This window comes from Ictalurus furcatus, chromosome 15 (assembly GCF_023375685.1).
Source record: "Ictalurus furcatus strain D&B chromosome 15, Billie_1.0, whole genome shotgun sequence".
Lineage (NCBI taxonomy): Eukaryota > Metazoa > Chordata > Actinopteri > Siluriformes > Ictaluridae > Ictalurus > Ictalurus furcatus.
In genome coordinates this window covers 5,879,540-5,895,114 of record NC_071269.1, presented here as the reverse complement: position 1 = coordinate 5,895,114, position 15,575 = coordinate 5,879,540, and the positions used below count along the sequence as shown (strand labels likewise).

General features: G+C 45.6%; 1 protein-coding gene across 2 annotated transcripts; it reads right to left on the bottom strand.

Moving 5' to 3' along the window:
• Positions 1–863: 863 nt before the first annotated feature.
• On the bottom strand, positions 864–14,388 carry syap1 (synapse associated protein 1). 2 transcript variants are annotated; one of them, XM_053643339.1, is made up of 9 exons: positions 13,994–14,388; positions 13,341–13,459; positions 5,106–5,172; positions 4,936–5,009; positions 4,615–4,754; positions 3,271–3,425; positions 2,865–2,923; positions 2,357–2,495; positions 864–1,640 (listed from the first exon to the last, which is right to left on the bottom strand). In XM_053643339.1, the coding sequence occupies exons 1-9, from the start codon at positions 14,181–14,183 to the stop codon at positions 1,489–1,491; spliced, it is 1,095 nt and encodes a 364-aa protein (XP_053499314.1). In that variant the 5' UTR covers positions 14,184–14,388; the 3' UTR covers positions 864–1,488. The 2 variants fall into 2 exon arrangements, with proteins under 2 accessions (XP_053499314.1, XP_053499315.1); XM_053643340.1 differs by having other exon boundaries at positions 864–1,613; positions 13,994–14,386.
• Positions 14,389–15,575: the final 1,187 nt, after the last annotated feature.

Below are 15,575 nucleotides of genomic sequence, written 5' to 3'. Positions count from 1 at the left end.
CCTATTATGGCCCCTTTTTTTTTTTTTTACATGATGTAATATACAACCCCAATTCCAAAAAAGTTGGGACACTGTGTAAAATGTAAATAAAAACAGAATGCTATGATTTGCAAATCTCATAAACCCGTGTGTTATTCACAATAGAACATAGAAAACGTATCAAATGTTTAAAGTGAGGAAATGTACCGTTTTAAGGAAAAAAATAAGGTCATTTTGAATTTGATGGCCACAATACGTCTCAAAAAAGTTGGGACGGGCACAACAAAAAGCTGGAAAAGTAAGTGTTACTGAAAAGAAACAACTGGAGGAACATTTTGCTAACTGACAAACATTAACCAAACACCGGCTTGTATTTGGCTAATGTTAAGTACTTCACCAACTCTTCACAATAGCATTTTAGATTTTTTTTTTTTTTTAGCTAACATTAGCCAAATACAAGATGGTGTTTTAGTTTATTGCTAGTTAGATAATTAACCACAGCTTAGTGGTTAATGTTAGTTTGCTACCTAGATGTGTGACATTTCATAAATAATTTCAGTTGTTTATGTGCAAGTGGCATTACTGAGCCAAAAGGCAGCTCTTGAGGTGAGTGTCTGATGATTCAGTTATACATTTTAAACCAGTAGCTATAAGCAGCTATATTTCCCTTCTAGTTAGCTACATTAGCTTTCTATCTCCAGTTTAAGACTAATGTAAACTTGGGGCAACACATGTTTAGTCACTATTGCATTTTAAATCGAATGCGCTAATGTATAAACCACAAGAATAACAAAAAAAACTGGTTTCAACGTCCAATTCCCAAAACACTGCATAGATTTACTACATAAGGTGCAATATAAGGTAAGTACTCAGAGATATCGATATGGTTTAGAGACAAAATAACATTTAATAAACACACAATATTATTATTGAGCAGCTTAGAGATGAGTGATGTACTGAGGAAAAAAAAACATATTACATTTCCTTTAATAAATTCAGTTCAGTTTTGGAAGGTCGGACGAAACGGAAAAACCAACGTTCATCTGCTTTCATCTTCTAAGGTCTCAAAGGATCTGTATGACTATCAGTGTCACATGCAGAGTCTCACACTCTCATTCTGTCTATTACAGATAGACAATAAAGAATAGATTACACACACTGATATCTTGTACTGTATATAAAAAGGTAGCACTAATTATTTGATTCATCCATCAGCGAGAAGAGAGAAATTTACTGTAGATGCTGTGCATTTTCGCTGTAAGTCCACTACATCACAGGAATAGATTACACCCCCTGAATGCAACTACTTTTCCATTTGAAATGCATTCTTAACACAAATCCCCGCCTACTTCATTTAAACAGAGAGAAACAGTTTATATGTAGCACAGAGTGTGATGTGTAAGCCTGTCTTCATTGTGGCTTGCTTGGTCCATCCTTTTACTTTCACGCTCCTTCTCTCTTCAGTGTAGCCATGTTTCCACACTGAAAGTGAGGGCTCATGGGAGTTAGCTAGTCAGCCTGCAACATCTCTTCAATCTCACGGTCCCAGTTTTCGTCTTGGTTATCCGCCTCGGCCACCACCTCGTACTCCTGCAACTCCTGCTGCAGCTCCCGCTCCCACTCAGACGTGTCTTCTGACAGGAGAGAAGGGGGGGGTGGCGCTATGTTACAAACATAACAATTCATCACTAGTTTATTACTAGTAAATTATCACTAGTTCATTACTAATAAGTCATTACTAGTTCATTACTGGCAAATCATTACGTGTAAGTCATTACTAGTTCATTACTATCAAATCATTACTAGTAAGTCATCACTAGTTCATTATTAATGAGTCATTACTAGTTCATTATTAGCAAATCATTACTAGTAAGTCATTACTAATTCATTACTAGCTCATTACTGGCAAATCATTTCTATTAAGTCATTACTAGTTCATTACAAGTAAATCATCACTAGTTCATTATTAATGTCATTACTAGTTCGTTACTAGTAAGTCATTACTAGTTCATTACTAATGTAATTACTAAAAAGTCATTACTAGTTCATTACTAGGAAGTCATCACTAGTTCATTATTAATAAGTCATTACTAGTTCATTACTAGTAAGTCATTACTAGTTCATTAGTAGCACATCATTATGAGTAAGTCATTACTAATTCATTACTAGTAAGTCATTACTAGTTCATTAGTAGCACATCATTACTAGTAAGTCATTACTAGTTCATTACTAGCAAATCATTACTGAGAAGTCATTACTAGTTCATTACTCGTACGCCATGGGCTATGTTCCAAAATACTCACTACCGTAACTAGATAACAAGCCTAATAAGTGTGAATGAAACCAGTCCCAAATCCTTAAACACCCTTCAGCTTACCGTCCTCGGTTTTCTTATCCAGCACCAGCTGCTCCATCCCCTTCCTCAAGTCCTCCTGGTTTATGTTACATGAGTCGAACGCGTCACTTACGAACTCAGACACGCCAGGGCTGGTCGAGATCTCCTCCTCCTCATGATGCTGTGGGGGAGAAGGGTGTGATATTGACAATGACATTATCCATAAAGCAGAGCTAAAATTCTCAAGGACCGCATGTGTAACATGAAATCCAGACACATGGATAGATCTGTCTGGGTTTGCTGATAATGCATGCAAAAAAAATCGAATTCATGCAATTTCTCCCCCAACTGACTCCGCCTCCCAAAGTCTGAACGCGAACTGTACCAGAAAGCAACGTACAGTTCAGATTCAGGATCAACTTAAATTCATATACTGACACTTTGGGCTATTTTTCTTAATATAAAAGTGAAAATATCCCGGCTGATTAACTAAATTTGGGACAAGTTAAACAAATTCAAAATTATGCAAATAGCTAAAGCTATTTTGTACCTCAGTGGACTTTGGCTTGGCGTTGATGGTTGTAGGAGGTGTTTTTGGTCTTCTGGATTCTGTAAAATAAAACAGATGATTTTAGGACGATCGTTTAACACATAAAAAGCAAAACAAGATAAGAATATGAACGTGAATGCCCTGAAATATAAGATGGAGAGATTTTTTTCCAATAATTCACCACATGTTAAGGAACGAAGTCATATTCAATTATCAGTGTTGCATTATTCAAGTAAGGGAATAAAACATGATGAGTTGGAGTAACACCGCTACCATCTTTCCAATATCAGCACGAACTAAGGTGCTTTATTCATCTTGTACCACAGCAGTCTGCTGATGATTAGATCAGTGCAGCTGTTATAGAAGTGAATCTGACCAATCAGACTCAGTGAGATGGGGACAGAACCTGACGTGCTCTCGCTCTGTGGATCGGCTCCGTTTTTGTCGTCCTCTCTCCTCTCCGCAGCCTGCTGCTGTGCCGCCAACGCCGTGAGCTGGGCCGACTGCTTAATGAGAGACACCCGGTAGAAATAGTTCCTCCAGAACACCTCCTCTTTCACACTGAAACGCACACAAAAAAGGTTTCAGAGCCACAATACAACTGCACTCAACCTATGGAGCATTAAAGACATCTGCTAGGTTGCATCCTAGGCTTACAGTATAGACAGTGAAGGACAAATATTGCACTTTGAAATAATGATTTGAAAGCTTAAGATGACTGTTTTTTGAAACAGGGTTGGTATATATGCGGTGGAATGATTATGATAAACCCACTATCGAAGTATCTCCTTACCATGGAGGCTCTTCTGCACCACGGAGAAAAATAAAAATAAAAAAGGTAACTGCAACTTTATACTTTATCTGAGAATTGCGACTTTGTTCCTCACAATTCAGACTTTTTTCCCCCTCACAGTTACAAGTTTACATTTCACAATTCCGATTATTCTCGCAATTTAGACATCCACTTGACACAGTACCTGAAATGTGACTAACTTCAGGTAACGAGCGCACACTAGTGTCTGGTTTTCCTAGTCTTGACTCGCTGATGAGTGTTGTTCTTAGTGTATATAGCCTATTTATAGAGAATGATTGATGCTTTATCCGTGCATTCTTTGTAACTCACTAAATGTCAAGTGGATGTCTAAATTGTGAGAGAAAAAAAATAAAATAAATTGAATTGTGAGATTTAAATTCGTAATTATGTGAGAAATAAAGTCAAAATTGTGTGTGATATGAACTTGCAATTGTGAAGGAAAAAATAGTAGTCAGAATTGCAAGATCAAGTCAAAATTGTGAGATATCTCAAAATTGTTAGAAATAAAGTCAGAATTCCGAGATCTCAAAATTGTTAGAAATAAAGTCAGAATTCCGAGATCTCAAAATCGTTAGAAATAAAGTCAGAATTCCGAGATATCTCAAAATTGCAAGAAAAAGTCAGAATGACCTTTTTTATTTCTCTGTGGTGGAAACGGGAATCCATACCTTATATCTTCACATTTCAAATACATATTTCTGACACCCTCACCCAAATTATTTTCCAGTGACCGGAAGCTTACGAGTTCAAGTTCAGAAATCCCAAACAGCCATTTGACACAGCTGTGAAACTGTCAAAATAGAAATAGCTGCAGTTTTACACTGAGAATGGGAATATCACTCCAACTTCTCGACACTACGACTCCCTTCCTACCTTCAGAAACAAGAACCAAACCTGGCGTTAGCAGGAGATGTAAGAGTTCTCATTCTCACTCACAGTTTCGGAACCAGGTCGAAGCGCATCCTGTTGAGAATCTCGTCTTCCTGCAGCATGACCAGAGCGATGGGATACATCTGCTCAACATCAAAGTGGAACTGCACACCAGCCGGAGGGTCACGAAGGAAGTTCCTCTTGTCCTGAGAGATGGATGAAACAAAACATTTTATTTATTTAGCAGATAATTACATCAAGGTTCCCTTCACTGCTGCTGCTGAATTTTCAATTCTGATTCTCTAGAACGGACTTTCGAACCGCTAATCTACTGACTTGACCTCAGTGAGTGACATGGATGTGGATCAGAGCAGATTACAAACTTACAGCTGATAAGGCTAAGATCTGCTGCTGAATGGTCTCCTCCTCACTGTAGCCCACCCAGGGAGGCACTGCTGCATCTACACATCCACAGAAAAGGAGGAAGAGACAGGATTTGTGATATAATCAGTCAACTAAACTTTTTTTTTGAAACGGCAAATTATATACACCTTTACCTGATTTCTTAGCATTCTTCTCCTGAACAAACTTTTCCTGTTCCTTCTGGAAATCTCCCAGAATGGTCTGTGGACAAAAAGATAGAGATACAGAGAATGAGAGAGGGCTCCAGAGAGACACCAGAAGGAAGTGAAGTGACATACAGTATACAGAGAGAGACAGAGAGAGAGAGAGAGAGAAATTCAGAGTAGGTGTATGGTTACTGACAGCAGGCCATCTTGTTTTCCGAACCAAAAAATTAATCAAAAACACCCCTAAACTTGAAACTTCAACACACTGTGAACAGTGTAAAGTCCATCTTCTCTACATCCCGAGCAAATTACCGCTTACAGGGCCACTTACTCTTTCAGCAGCCATCTACCCTCTTCGTTAATATAAAATAAGCACCACATGACCTCCAGCGACCGGGTAACATTTGGACGGTGCACCATTTTCAGCACAGCAGGAACACGGACATGGTGTTACCTCAAAACTGCGAGAAATAAAGTCAGAATTGCGAGATATACAATCGGAATTGTGAGAAAGTGTTACGAAGCGCTGACGGACACAAGCGCGGGCGAGCGGAGAGATGGCGTGTGACTGAACACAGGACGAGAATCGACTCGGGACCGAGCAGGTAAGCTGTATATCAGGGACGTAGGCAAAAGCGTAGTGAGGGACGAGCGTGAAATCGAGCACCAGGGAAAACACTTATAATGAAACCGGCTTGGTAATCAAACAGAGACGAGGCTGCTGAGCGGTTACTTCGCAAGCGGCTCATGCTAGGGAGGCCCTTATATAACCTTAAGTGTGTACAGGTGTTCGTAATCAGAACTCCGGCGAACTCGATCGCGGGTATGACTGGGAAGTGTAGTCCTCCACCGCCACGTCCCTGGGCGGCACTACACTTTGTGAGCTGCCGCGCCGATTTCGCCGTGTCGTAACAGAGCCCCCCCCCAAAGGGCTCACTCCGGGAACCGAAGTTCTCCGAGGCCTCCCCCCCCTCCGGGGGGCCGGTTTGTCTGGATGAGCCGCGTGGAAGTCCTTACGCAGGCCTGCGTCCAGAATGTCTCGGGCTGGGACCCAGCACTGTTCCTCTGGTCCATACCCCTCCCAGTCTACCAGATACTGAAGTCCCCCTCTCCTCCGTCTGGAGTCTAGAATGTCGCGGACGCGGTAGGCTGGGCGGCCTTCTATCTCCAACGGTTCCGGTGGGGAATCCTCCGGCACCGCTGTGGCCAAAGGGCCTGAGATCACCGGTTTGAGAAGTGAGACGTGGAAAGACGGGGCGATGCGACTGTGTCTCGGAAGGTCCAGACGATACGTGACTTCATTAATTTGCCTCAGTATTCGGAAGGGCCCGATATACTTCGGTTGAAGTTTTGTGCCCGTGAGGGGTCTCAGATCTCTTGTGGAAAGCCACACCCGGTCCCCGGGTCGATAATTGGGGTGAGCCCTCCGGCGCCAGTCGGCCTTTCGTTTAGCGATGCGGGATGCCTGCACCAGCTGTTGATGGGCACGTTCCCAGACCTGTTCACTTCGGCAGAACCACTCATCCACTGCTGGCGAGTCCGTGTGGGACGCGTTCCAGGGGAATAATGGCGGTTGGTGACCCAAGACACACTGGAACGGGGTGAGCTGGGTGGCGGAATGCCGTAGCGAGTTCTGGGCGTATTCCGCCCATGGAAGGTACTGACTCCAGTCCCCTGGGTTGGCAGAGCAGTAAGTCCGAAGGAACTGTATGACTTCCTGGTTGGCCCGTTCTGCCTGTCCGTTGGCCTGGGGGTGGTAACCGAACGTGAGATTAATGGCGACCCCCATCTTCCTCATAAAGCTGGCCCAAACCCGCGATGTGAACTGTGGCCCCCTATCAGTCACAATCTACTCGGGGATGTAGCGAAAGACGTGTTGAAACAGGAGTTCCGCTGTGGTGAAGGCAGATGGGATGGCTGGTAATGGAATTAAGCGCAGGGACTTCGAGAACCGATCTACGACCACCAGTATTGCGGAGTTCCCCTGCGACTTTGGCAGGTCGGTTATGAAATCGAGGGCCAGATGGGACCACGGACGTTCAGGTATGGGTAAGGGCACCAACTTCCCAGCCGGGAGCGCACGTGGGCCTTTGGACTGAGCGCAAGAGGAACACGAGGATACGATGCGCTGAACCTCCCTGGGCATGTTGGGCCACCAGTACTTCTCGGCCAGCAGTTGGTAAGTGCGGCGGGCCCCCGGGTGGCCCGTGGCCAAAGTCGTGTGGGCCTAGGTGATGAGTTCAAGACGGTACCGCTTGGGCACGAACTGCTTGTCAGGAGGACAGGCTGCTGGGATTCTTGCGCTGGGAATACGGGCTAAGTTCTGTGCTAGGGGCCACTCCAAGGCGCCCACTATGCAGGAGGGAGGCACAATGTAACTCTCTTGCTCTGTCGGCCGCTCTGGGGCATAAATGCGAGACAGGGCGTCGGCCTTTGTATTCTTTGAACCAGGTCGGTAAGACAGGGTGAACTGTAACCTGGAAAAGAATAAGGACCAGCGGGCTTGGCGAGGAGTGAGCCGTTTGGCGGTTCGTAGATATTCCAAATTCTTATGGTCCGTGAAGATAACAAATGGGTGTACTGCCCCCTCCAACCAGTGTCTCCACTCTTCAAGGGCCAGCTTGATGGCCAGAAGTTCACGGTTCCCCACATCATAGTTGCGCTCTGCTGGAGACAACTTCCGTGAAAAAAAGGCCACGGGGTGTAACTTGGGACTCTCGCCAAACCTTTGCGATAGAATTGCTCCCACTCCCACCTCCGACGCGTCGACCTCCACGACAAACGGCCTGGAGGGATCCGGGTGTCTGAGAATGGGAGCTGTGGTGAAGGCCCGCTTAAGTCTCTCCAGGGCCTCCTGGGCAGCTGGGGTCCACAGCAGTCGCCTGGGCTTACCTCTCAGGAGCGACATCAGGGGTTGTGCTACTTTACTGAAGTCTCTAATGAATCTTCGGTAAAAATTTGCAAAGCCAAGGAAACGCTGCAACTCCCTGACGGTTCGCGGAGTGGGCCACTCCACGACCGCCCGAATCTTACGCTGGTCCATGGCAACTCCCCTTGGGCTAATGATATACCCCAGGAAAGAGATTGTGTGCTGGTGGAATTCGCACTTCTCGGCCTTTACGTACAGCTGGTACTGCAGGAGGCGTTGCAGTACGTGCCGGACATGCTGGACATGTTCCTCCAGGGAGGTCGAATAAATCAGGATGTCGTCAATGTAGGCGATGACGTACTTTCCTAGCATGTCCCTCAGAGCGTCGTTGATCAAGTTCTGGAACACGGAGGGGGCGTTAGCGAGCCCATACGGCATGACCAGCTACTCATAATGTCCAGACATGGTGCTGAAGGCCGTTTTCCACTCGTCCCCCTCCCTAATACGAATTAAGTTATAAGCGCTGCGGAGGTCCAGCTTAGTGAAGAGTGTGGCGGACCGTAACTGTTCCAAGGCTGAGGGGACGAGAGGCAGCGGATATCGGTACTTAACGGTCACTTGGTTGAGGGCCTGATAATCAATGCATGGTCGGAGGCCCCCTCCTTTCTTCTCCACAAAGAAGAACCCGGCAGACGCAGGGGATGTGGACGGTCGGATGTACCCCTGCCGGAGAGCCTCCTGAATGTACTCCTCCATGGCCAGCTGCTCCGCTTGGGAGAGCGGGTAAACACGGCCCCGGGGAGGAGGTCAATGGCACAGTCGTAGGACCTGTGAGGTGGGAGACAACTGGCCTTCTCCTTGCTGAACACCTCAAGGAGGTCGTGGTACTCGGGGGGAGTTTTAACTGAGGCAGGCGACAGGGGACTCTCCACAGTCGTGGTGGCCAAAGGAACCGTGGGGCCCCTCAAACAATTCTGCAAGCAATACGGGGACCATTGGGTGAGTTGCTTGTCAGTCCAGGAGATTTGGGGGTTGTGCAGTTCCAGCCAGGGGAGTCCGAGTATAACGGGGTGTCTGGTGGAGACCGTGAGGTAAAGGACCAGAGTTTCGTGGTGAAGGGCGCTAACTTGAAGGCAGACAGGGTGTGTGCTGTGAGATATTACGCCTCCCCCTATAGGCGACCCATCAATGGATTGGAGCTCACGAGGACGGAGGAGGGGACGTACGGGAAGGCCGAGCTCCTGCACCGTCTTCTCTTCTATGAAGTTCTCCGCCACTCCGGAGTCGATGAGTGCTGAAAGAACAAAAGAACAGCCTGAATGTTCTATCACGACAGGTACAGAAAATACGTGAGACCTACAAGACTGGTTAGGACTCACCCGGGCATGACAAGGTGGGTTGTCAGTGCGCCCCCCGTTCCCTCGGCGCCTCCTGTGCGGGCATTGGCGGACGGCGTGGGTGTCCTCACCGCAGTAGAAGCACCGGAACTCATTGCGTCTTCTCTCCCTCTCCTCCTCGCGGGACCGTGCCCTTTCCGAGCTGCATGGGTTCGCTTGCTGCGCCCGGCTCAGCTGGCAGTAAACCGTGTGATATGGAACGGTTGGTACGGCGCAGACGGTCCAGCCTTATGGTCAGATCCACGAGGTCATCAAAAGTTAGCTGTTCACCCCGACAGGCCAACTCATGCAGTAACTCCGGATCGAGGCCACGGTGGAACACAGTCTTAAGGGCTGGTTCGTTCCAGCCACTTCGGGCAGCGATAGTGCGAAACTCTAGTGCATACTCTCTTGCAGTACGAGAGCCCTGTTTGAGTTGCATGAGCTCATCACGTCTCCCAGCCATCAGGAGAATGATCAAAGGCACGCTGGAACCAGGCAAGGAAGTCATCTAACGAGGGTCTGACACCCCCTCCTCGCTCCCACTCAGCCGTGGCCCACGCCAAGGCTGTTCCGGAGAGTAACTCCATAAAATGGGTCAACTTACGGACCTCAGGCATCTCTGGGTGACTCTCGAAGAACAGCGCACATTGTAACATGAAGCCCTTGCATCGCTCCGGCTCCCCAGCGTATCTCTCTGGTGTGGGCAGAGGCGGGTTGTGCGCAGCTGGTGTCGGCTGAACATGCGCTGGGGCGGTCGGCGGTGGTGACGCGAGGGCCGGGGGCGTGGCGTTGGTGGATGCGGAAACGCTCAGTCGCGAGACTTCGGTACGCAACGCGGATATCTCATTCCGGTACACCGCTAGCGCGTGGTTTTGTTCCAGGATGAGATGTTCCCAATCCGAGGCGCCCGCTGCCTCCATAGTACGGCGAAGTAATCTGTTACGAAGCGCTGATGGAGACAAGCGCGGGCGAGCGAAGAGATGGCGTGTGACTGAACACAGGACGAGAATCGACTCGGGACCGAGCAGGTAAGCTGTATATCAGGGACGTAGGCAAAAGCGTAGTGAGGGACGAGTGTGAAATCGAGCACCAGGGAAAACACTTATAATGAAACCGGCTTGGTAATCAAACAGAGACGAGGCTGCTGAGCGGTTACTTCGCAAGCGGCTCATGCTAGGGAGGCCCTTATATAACCTTAGGTGTGTACAGGTGTTCGTAATCAGAACTCCGGCGAACTCGAGCGCGGGTATGACTGGGAAGTGTAGTCCTCCACCGCCACGTCCCTGGGCGGCACTACACTTTGTGAGCTGCCACGCCGATTTCGCCGTGTCGTAACAGAAAGTCAGAATTGCGAGATGTACAATCGGAATTGTGAGAAAGTCAGAATTGCAAGATGTAAAATTTGAATTGTGAGAAAGTCAGAATTGCGAGATGTACAATCGGAATTGTGAGAAAGTCAGAATTGCAAGATGTAAAATTTGAATTGTGAGAAAGTCAGAATTGCGAGATGTACAATCGGAATTGTGAGAAAGTCAGAATTGCGAGATATCTCAAAATTGTGAGAAAGTCAGAATTGCGAGATACAGGGCATCCGGAAAGTATTCACAGCGCTTCACTTTTTCCACATTTTGTTATGTTACAGCCTTATTCCAAAATGGATTAAATTCATTATTTTCCTCAAAATTCTACAAACAATACACCATAATGACAACATGAAATAAGTTTGTTTGAAATCTTTGCAAATTTATTAAAAATAAAAAACAAAAAAAGCACATGTACATAAGTATTCACAGCCTTTGCTCAATACTTTGTTGAAGCACCTTTGGCACCAATTACAGCCTCAAGTCTTTTTCAGTATGATGCTACAAGCTTGGCACACCTATTTTTGGGCAGTTTCTCCCATTCTTCTTTGCAGGACCTCTCAAGCTCCATCAGGTTGGATGGAGAGTGTCAGTGCACAGCCATTTTCAGATCTCTCCAGAGATGTTCAATAGGGTTCAAGTCTGGGCTCTGGCTGGGCCACTCAAGGACATTCACAGAGTTGTCCTGTAGCCACTCCTTCGTTATCTTGGCTGTGTGCTTAGGGTTGTTGTCCTGTTGGAAGATAAACCTTCGCCCCAGTCTGAGGTCTAGAGCGCTCTGGAGCAGGTTTTCATCAAGGAAGTCTCTGTACATTGCTGCATTCATCTTTCCCTCGATCCTGACTAGTCTCCCAGTTCCTGCCGCTGAAAAACATCCCCACAGCATGATGCTGCCACCACCATGCTTCACTGTAGGGATGGTATTGGCCAGGTGATGACTGGTGCCTGGTTTCCTCCATACATGACGCTTGCCATTCAGGCCAAAGAGTTCAATCTTTGTTCAAACTTTGGTCTGAGAGTCCTTCAGGTGCCTTTTGGCAAACTCCAGGTGGGCTGTCATGTGCCTTTTACTGAGGAGTGGCTTCCGTCTGGCCACTCTACCATACAGGCCTGATTGGTGGAGTGCTGCAGAGATGGTTGTTCTGGAAGTTTCTCCTTCCTCCACAGAGACACGCTGGAGCTCTGTCAGAGTGACCATCGGGTTTTTGGTCACTTCCCCGACTAAGGCCCTTCTCACCCGATCACTCAGTTTGGCCGGGTGGCCAGCTCTAGGAAGAGTCCTGGTGGTTCCAAACTTCGTCCATTTATGGATGACGGAGGCCACTGTGCTCATTGGGACCTTCAATACTGCAGAGATGTTTCTGTACCCTTCCCCAGATCTGTGCCTCGATACAATCCTGTCTTAGAGGTCTACAGACAATTCCTTGGACTTCATGACTTGGTTTGTGCTCTGACATGCATTGTTAACTGTGGGACCTTATATAGACAGGTGTGTGCCTTTCCAAATCATGTCCAATCAACTGAATTTACCACAGGTGGACTCCAATCAAGTTGTACAAACATCTCAAGGATGATCGGTGGAAACAGGATGCACCTGAGCTCAATTTTGAGTGTCATGGCAAAGGCTGTGAATACTTATGCACATGTGCTTTTTTGTTTTAATAAATTTGCAAAGATTTCAAACAAACTTCTTTCACATTGTCTTTATGGGGTATTGTTTGTAGAATTTTGAGGGAAATAATGAATTTAATCCATATTGGAATAACGCTGTAACATAACAAAATGTGGAAAAAGTGAAGCGCTGTGAATACTTTCCGGATGCACTGTATCTCAAAATCGTATGAGTGTATCAGGTACAGCAGCTATACTGAGGTTTTGAAACAACCTCAGTCCATAATAAACTAAAACTAGTGACCAAGGGCTAAAGGAAGAGTGAAAAAAAAAAGAAGAAAAAGATCAGCTACACTCCCTTCTACCACAGCGCTGCTGAATTCTCTCTTCTGATTGGTCAGAATTCCTATTGCAGTTGCAAAACTCCCAGGATTATATTAACGCGCTCGTTCTAGCATGCTATAGTTTCTACAGTAACAAATTACACGCAAGGACAGACACTCCACATGATCGAAGACTAATAATAAACAGACTATAAACAGTATTGTCAACTAGGTGTTTATTTAAACGTTTACGGAAGGAGTCTCCAGTTTCAGCGCTTTGTAACAGGCAGTAACGTTTTCCGACACGGGAAAACGTTCCATAAGAAGAACACTGCTTAATGTAACATCACGCTATTGATTTATTTTCCTTTAACAGCAAGAAAGTCAGAACAAGTGATAACAGGAGCTAACTTTTTTCGCAGACGTTCCACGACCAAAAGTACATCTTGTTCATCAATAAAAGAAAAAATCCTGTTGAGGCGGAGTGAGAAAACAATCACCCGCTCTTCCTCATATTTGAGATTGCTGACGTTGTTTTCCCTTTTAAACAATCACTGTAACCGTATCGGCCTGGCACACAAACCTTCTCACAGCGATAAGAAGAAATACAACAAATACGGATAGTAATCACTAGTCTGAATATGTTTACTGTGTTTGGGATGCACAAGGACTATTCACACCTTGTCGATGAGCCCGTCGATGTTTCCTTCCTCCACGGTCTTCTTGATGGTGCTTGCGGTTTCTGCCACCGAGTCCGTAATCTTCTTTGTAGCGCTGCTCGCAAAGTTCAGAATGTATCCTTGGGGCACAAACAATAATCCGGTCAAACCAGACAGTTCAACGGTCTGGATCAAGCCAGACTAATTTACTGTAATTAACACACTTAATCTGAGTGATGTTGCATGTATTTAGACAACCTCTTTCATGCTCAGAAACTGTAGCAAAAATGGCACCCAGAGGTGGGGATTACCTATTGTACCTTTAAACTATATTACCTGTTGTACCTTTAATCTATATTCCATTTCAGAGGAGGGGGTGGGGGTTTACCTATTGTACCTTTAATCTATATCACCGGGATTTCCTCTTGACCTTTAATCTATATCTCCTAGACTACCATTAAAGCTTTGCAGTGTAAAAATTGCACTCTATGTGTCCAGGTGAAAGACAAGGAAAAGTTTGGATTTATTTTCCTGCGCTATTACACTTCTATGAACGTAACGAAAGCTAATTAACCAAGAAAAAAAGCTAGCATAAATGACACAAATATAACTATTTGTTTTTAGCTTCAAGCTTTGTCAGTTGTCTGGAAATAAAAAAGGAAATGTCAGCTAACCACTCAGGCCTTTGGCTTGCTGCAGAATCGGCTGGTTTTCTCCCACTTTCTCGTTGCACTCGTGTTTGTTTACTTCACTATTATTTTCTGCGTCCTGTTCACTTCCGCATGTTTCCTCGGCCCGGAGTCCGTCTGTTTTGTGTCCGGGTGTGGACTCGATTCCGAGCCACATCCCCCAGCTTTTAAACATCTTCCTTGTCGGTTCCTTCGAAGATATTCTATTCCCAAACAACGAATTAACCCGAATAAAATCTTGCTGCTAACGGGATTGTTAGTCCATGTTCGGCCTTTCCACGTAGAGCTCCTGAACAGCGGCGGCACACTAGCATACTAAGGAGTACGCCAAAGCAGACGCTTCCTACAATCTCTATAGATACGGTTGCGTACTGCGTAGTAAGGAAGTATGGAATAGTCAACGTCACTATCGGCTTCTTCCTTGTTTACCCAAGAAAACGAAGCGGAAACAGCGCCATCTGGTGTATGGGAATGGCATCGAATAAACACATCATGGCGTGGCTCAATGTTTTGAGTGGAAGTAAATCTTGAATTGATAAATTTTTTGTCCATTTCTGGAAAATTCCTTTTGGCTTTTGGTGCAGTAAGTACACTGAATAACACAAGCCACTTATACACACACACACACACACACACACACCTGATTCAGTAGTCTGAACATAAAACATCCCTCATGAAAAAAATAAACCTCATAGAATTTATAATGGTTTTAATTGGAATTTTGTTGGTTTTAATCGAACTTCTAATGGTCCCTGTGGGTCTCTACTGGTAATTCTTTGCGTTCTATTGGTGGCCAGCTCCCTGGCCTGGAAGTAGACTAGAGTAGGCGAACGAAAACTTTGAAAACGTGATGGAAAACTCTGGCAGGGCCACTGGGTTCACTGTTTTTCTGTTGCAGACTGTTTATCTTCTTTCTCGTCGTATATATTTTTGTTCGTTTCTTGGAAAGTTACGTTCGATAATTTTGGCACAAATTTCATGCCATAGAAATGCCTTGTTGACGAGAGAGATCAGAGAACGACCAGATTGGTTCGAGCTGCCAGGAATGCTACTCAAACTCAAATAATCACTCTTTACAACCGTGGTGAACAGAAAAACATCTCAGAATGCACATACATTGAGGTGGATGAGCTACAGCAGCAGAAGACCACATCGGGCTCCATTCCTGTCAGCCAAGAACAGGAATCTGAGGCTGTAGTGGGCAAGGGTTGACTGAAACTGGACAGTGCAAGACTGGCACCAACAACCATGCTAAGGTAAAAATCACAGAGATCACATTCCCCCACACCATTCTGATGTTTGACGTGAACATTAACTGAAGCGCTTGGCTTGATTCTAAGCGTCTAAACATGATTCATATTCAGCATAATGGTTCATTTAGGAAGGAGTCCATTCTGGAAGCTCATTTCAGTTTAACGTCAGGATTATGATATGAAGGTGGATATTAAAGTGGTAGAGAATCAATCTTGCAGCTAAATTTCCCAGTAGGGCTTCAAAGGTGAAGTTTTTACAAACTGAATAACGGCGCTCATTACTGTCGAAACTAAGTGAACCGGGCAGGAAGATT

What these genes read in the sequence shown, in the direction of transcription:
- syap1 (XM_053643339.1), bottom strand. Translation starts at nt 14,183, where the DNA reads ATGTTTAAAAGCTGGGGGATGTGGCTCGGAATCGAGTCCACACCCGGA. An exon ending in GAAGAATGCTAAGAAATCAG is followed by an intron (nt 5,010 to 5,105) that starts GTAAAGGTGTAT and finishes GTGGATGTGTAG; the next exon opens with ATGCAGCAGTGCCTCCCTGG. An exon ending in TTCGACCTGGTTCCGAAACT is followed by an intron (nt 3,426 to 4,614) that starts GTGAGTGAGAAT and finishes TGTGCGTTTCAG; the next exon opens with TGTGAAAGAGGAGGTGTTCT.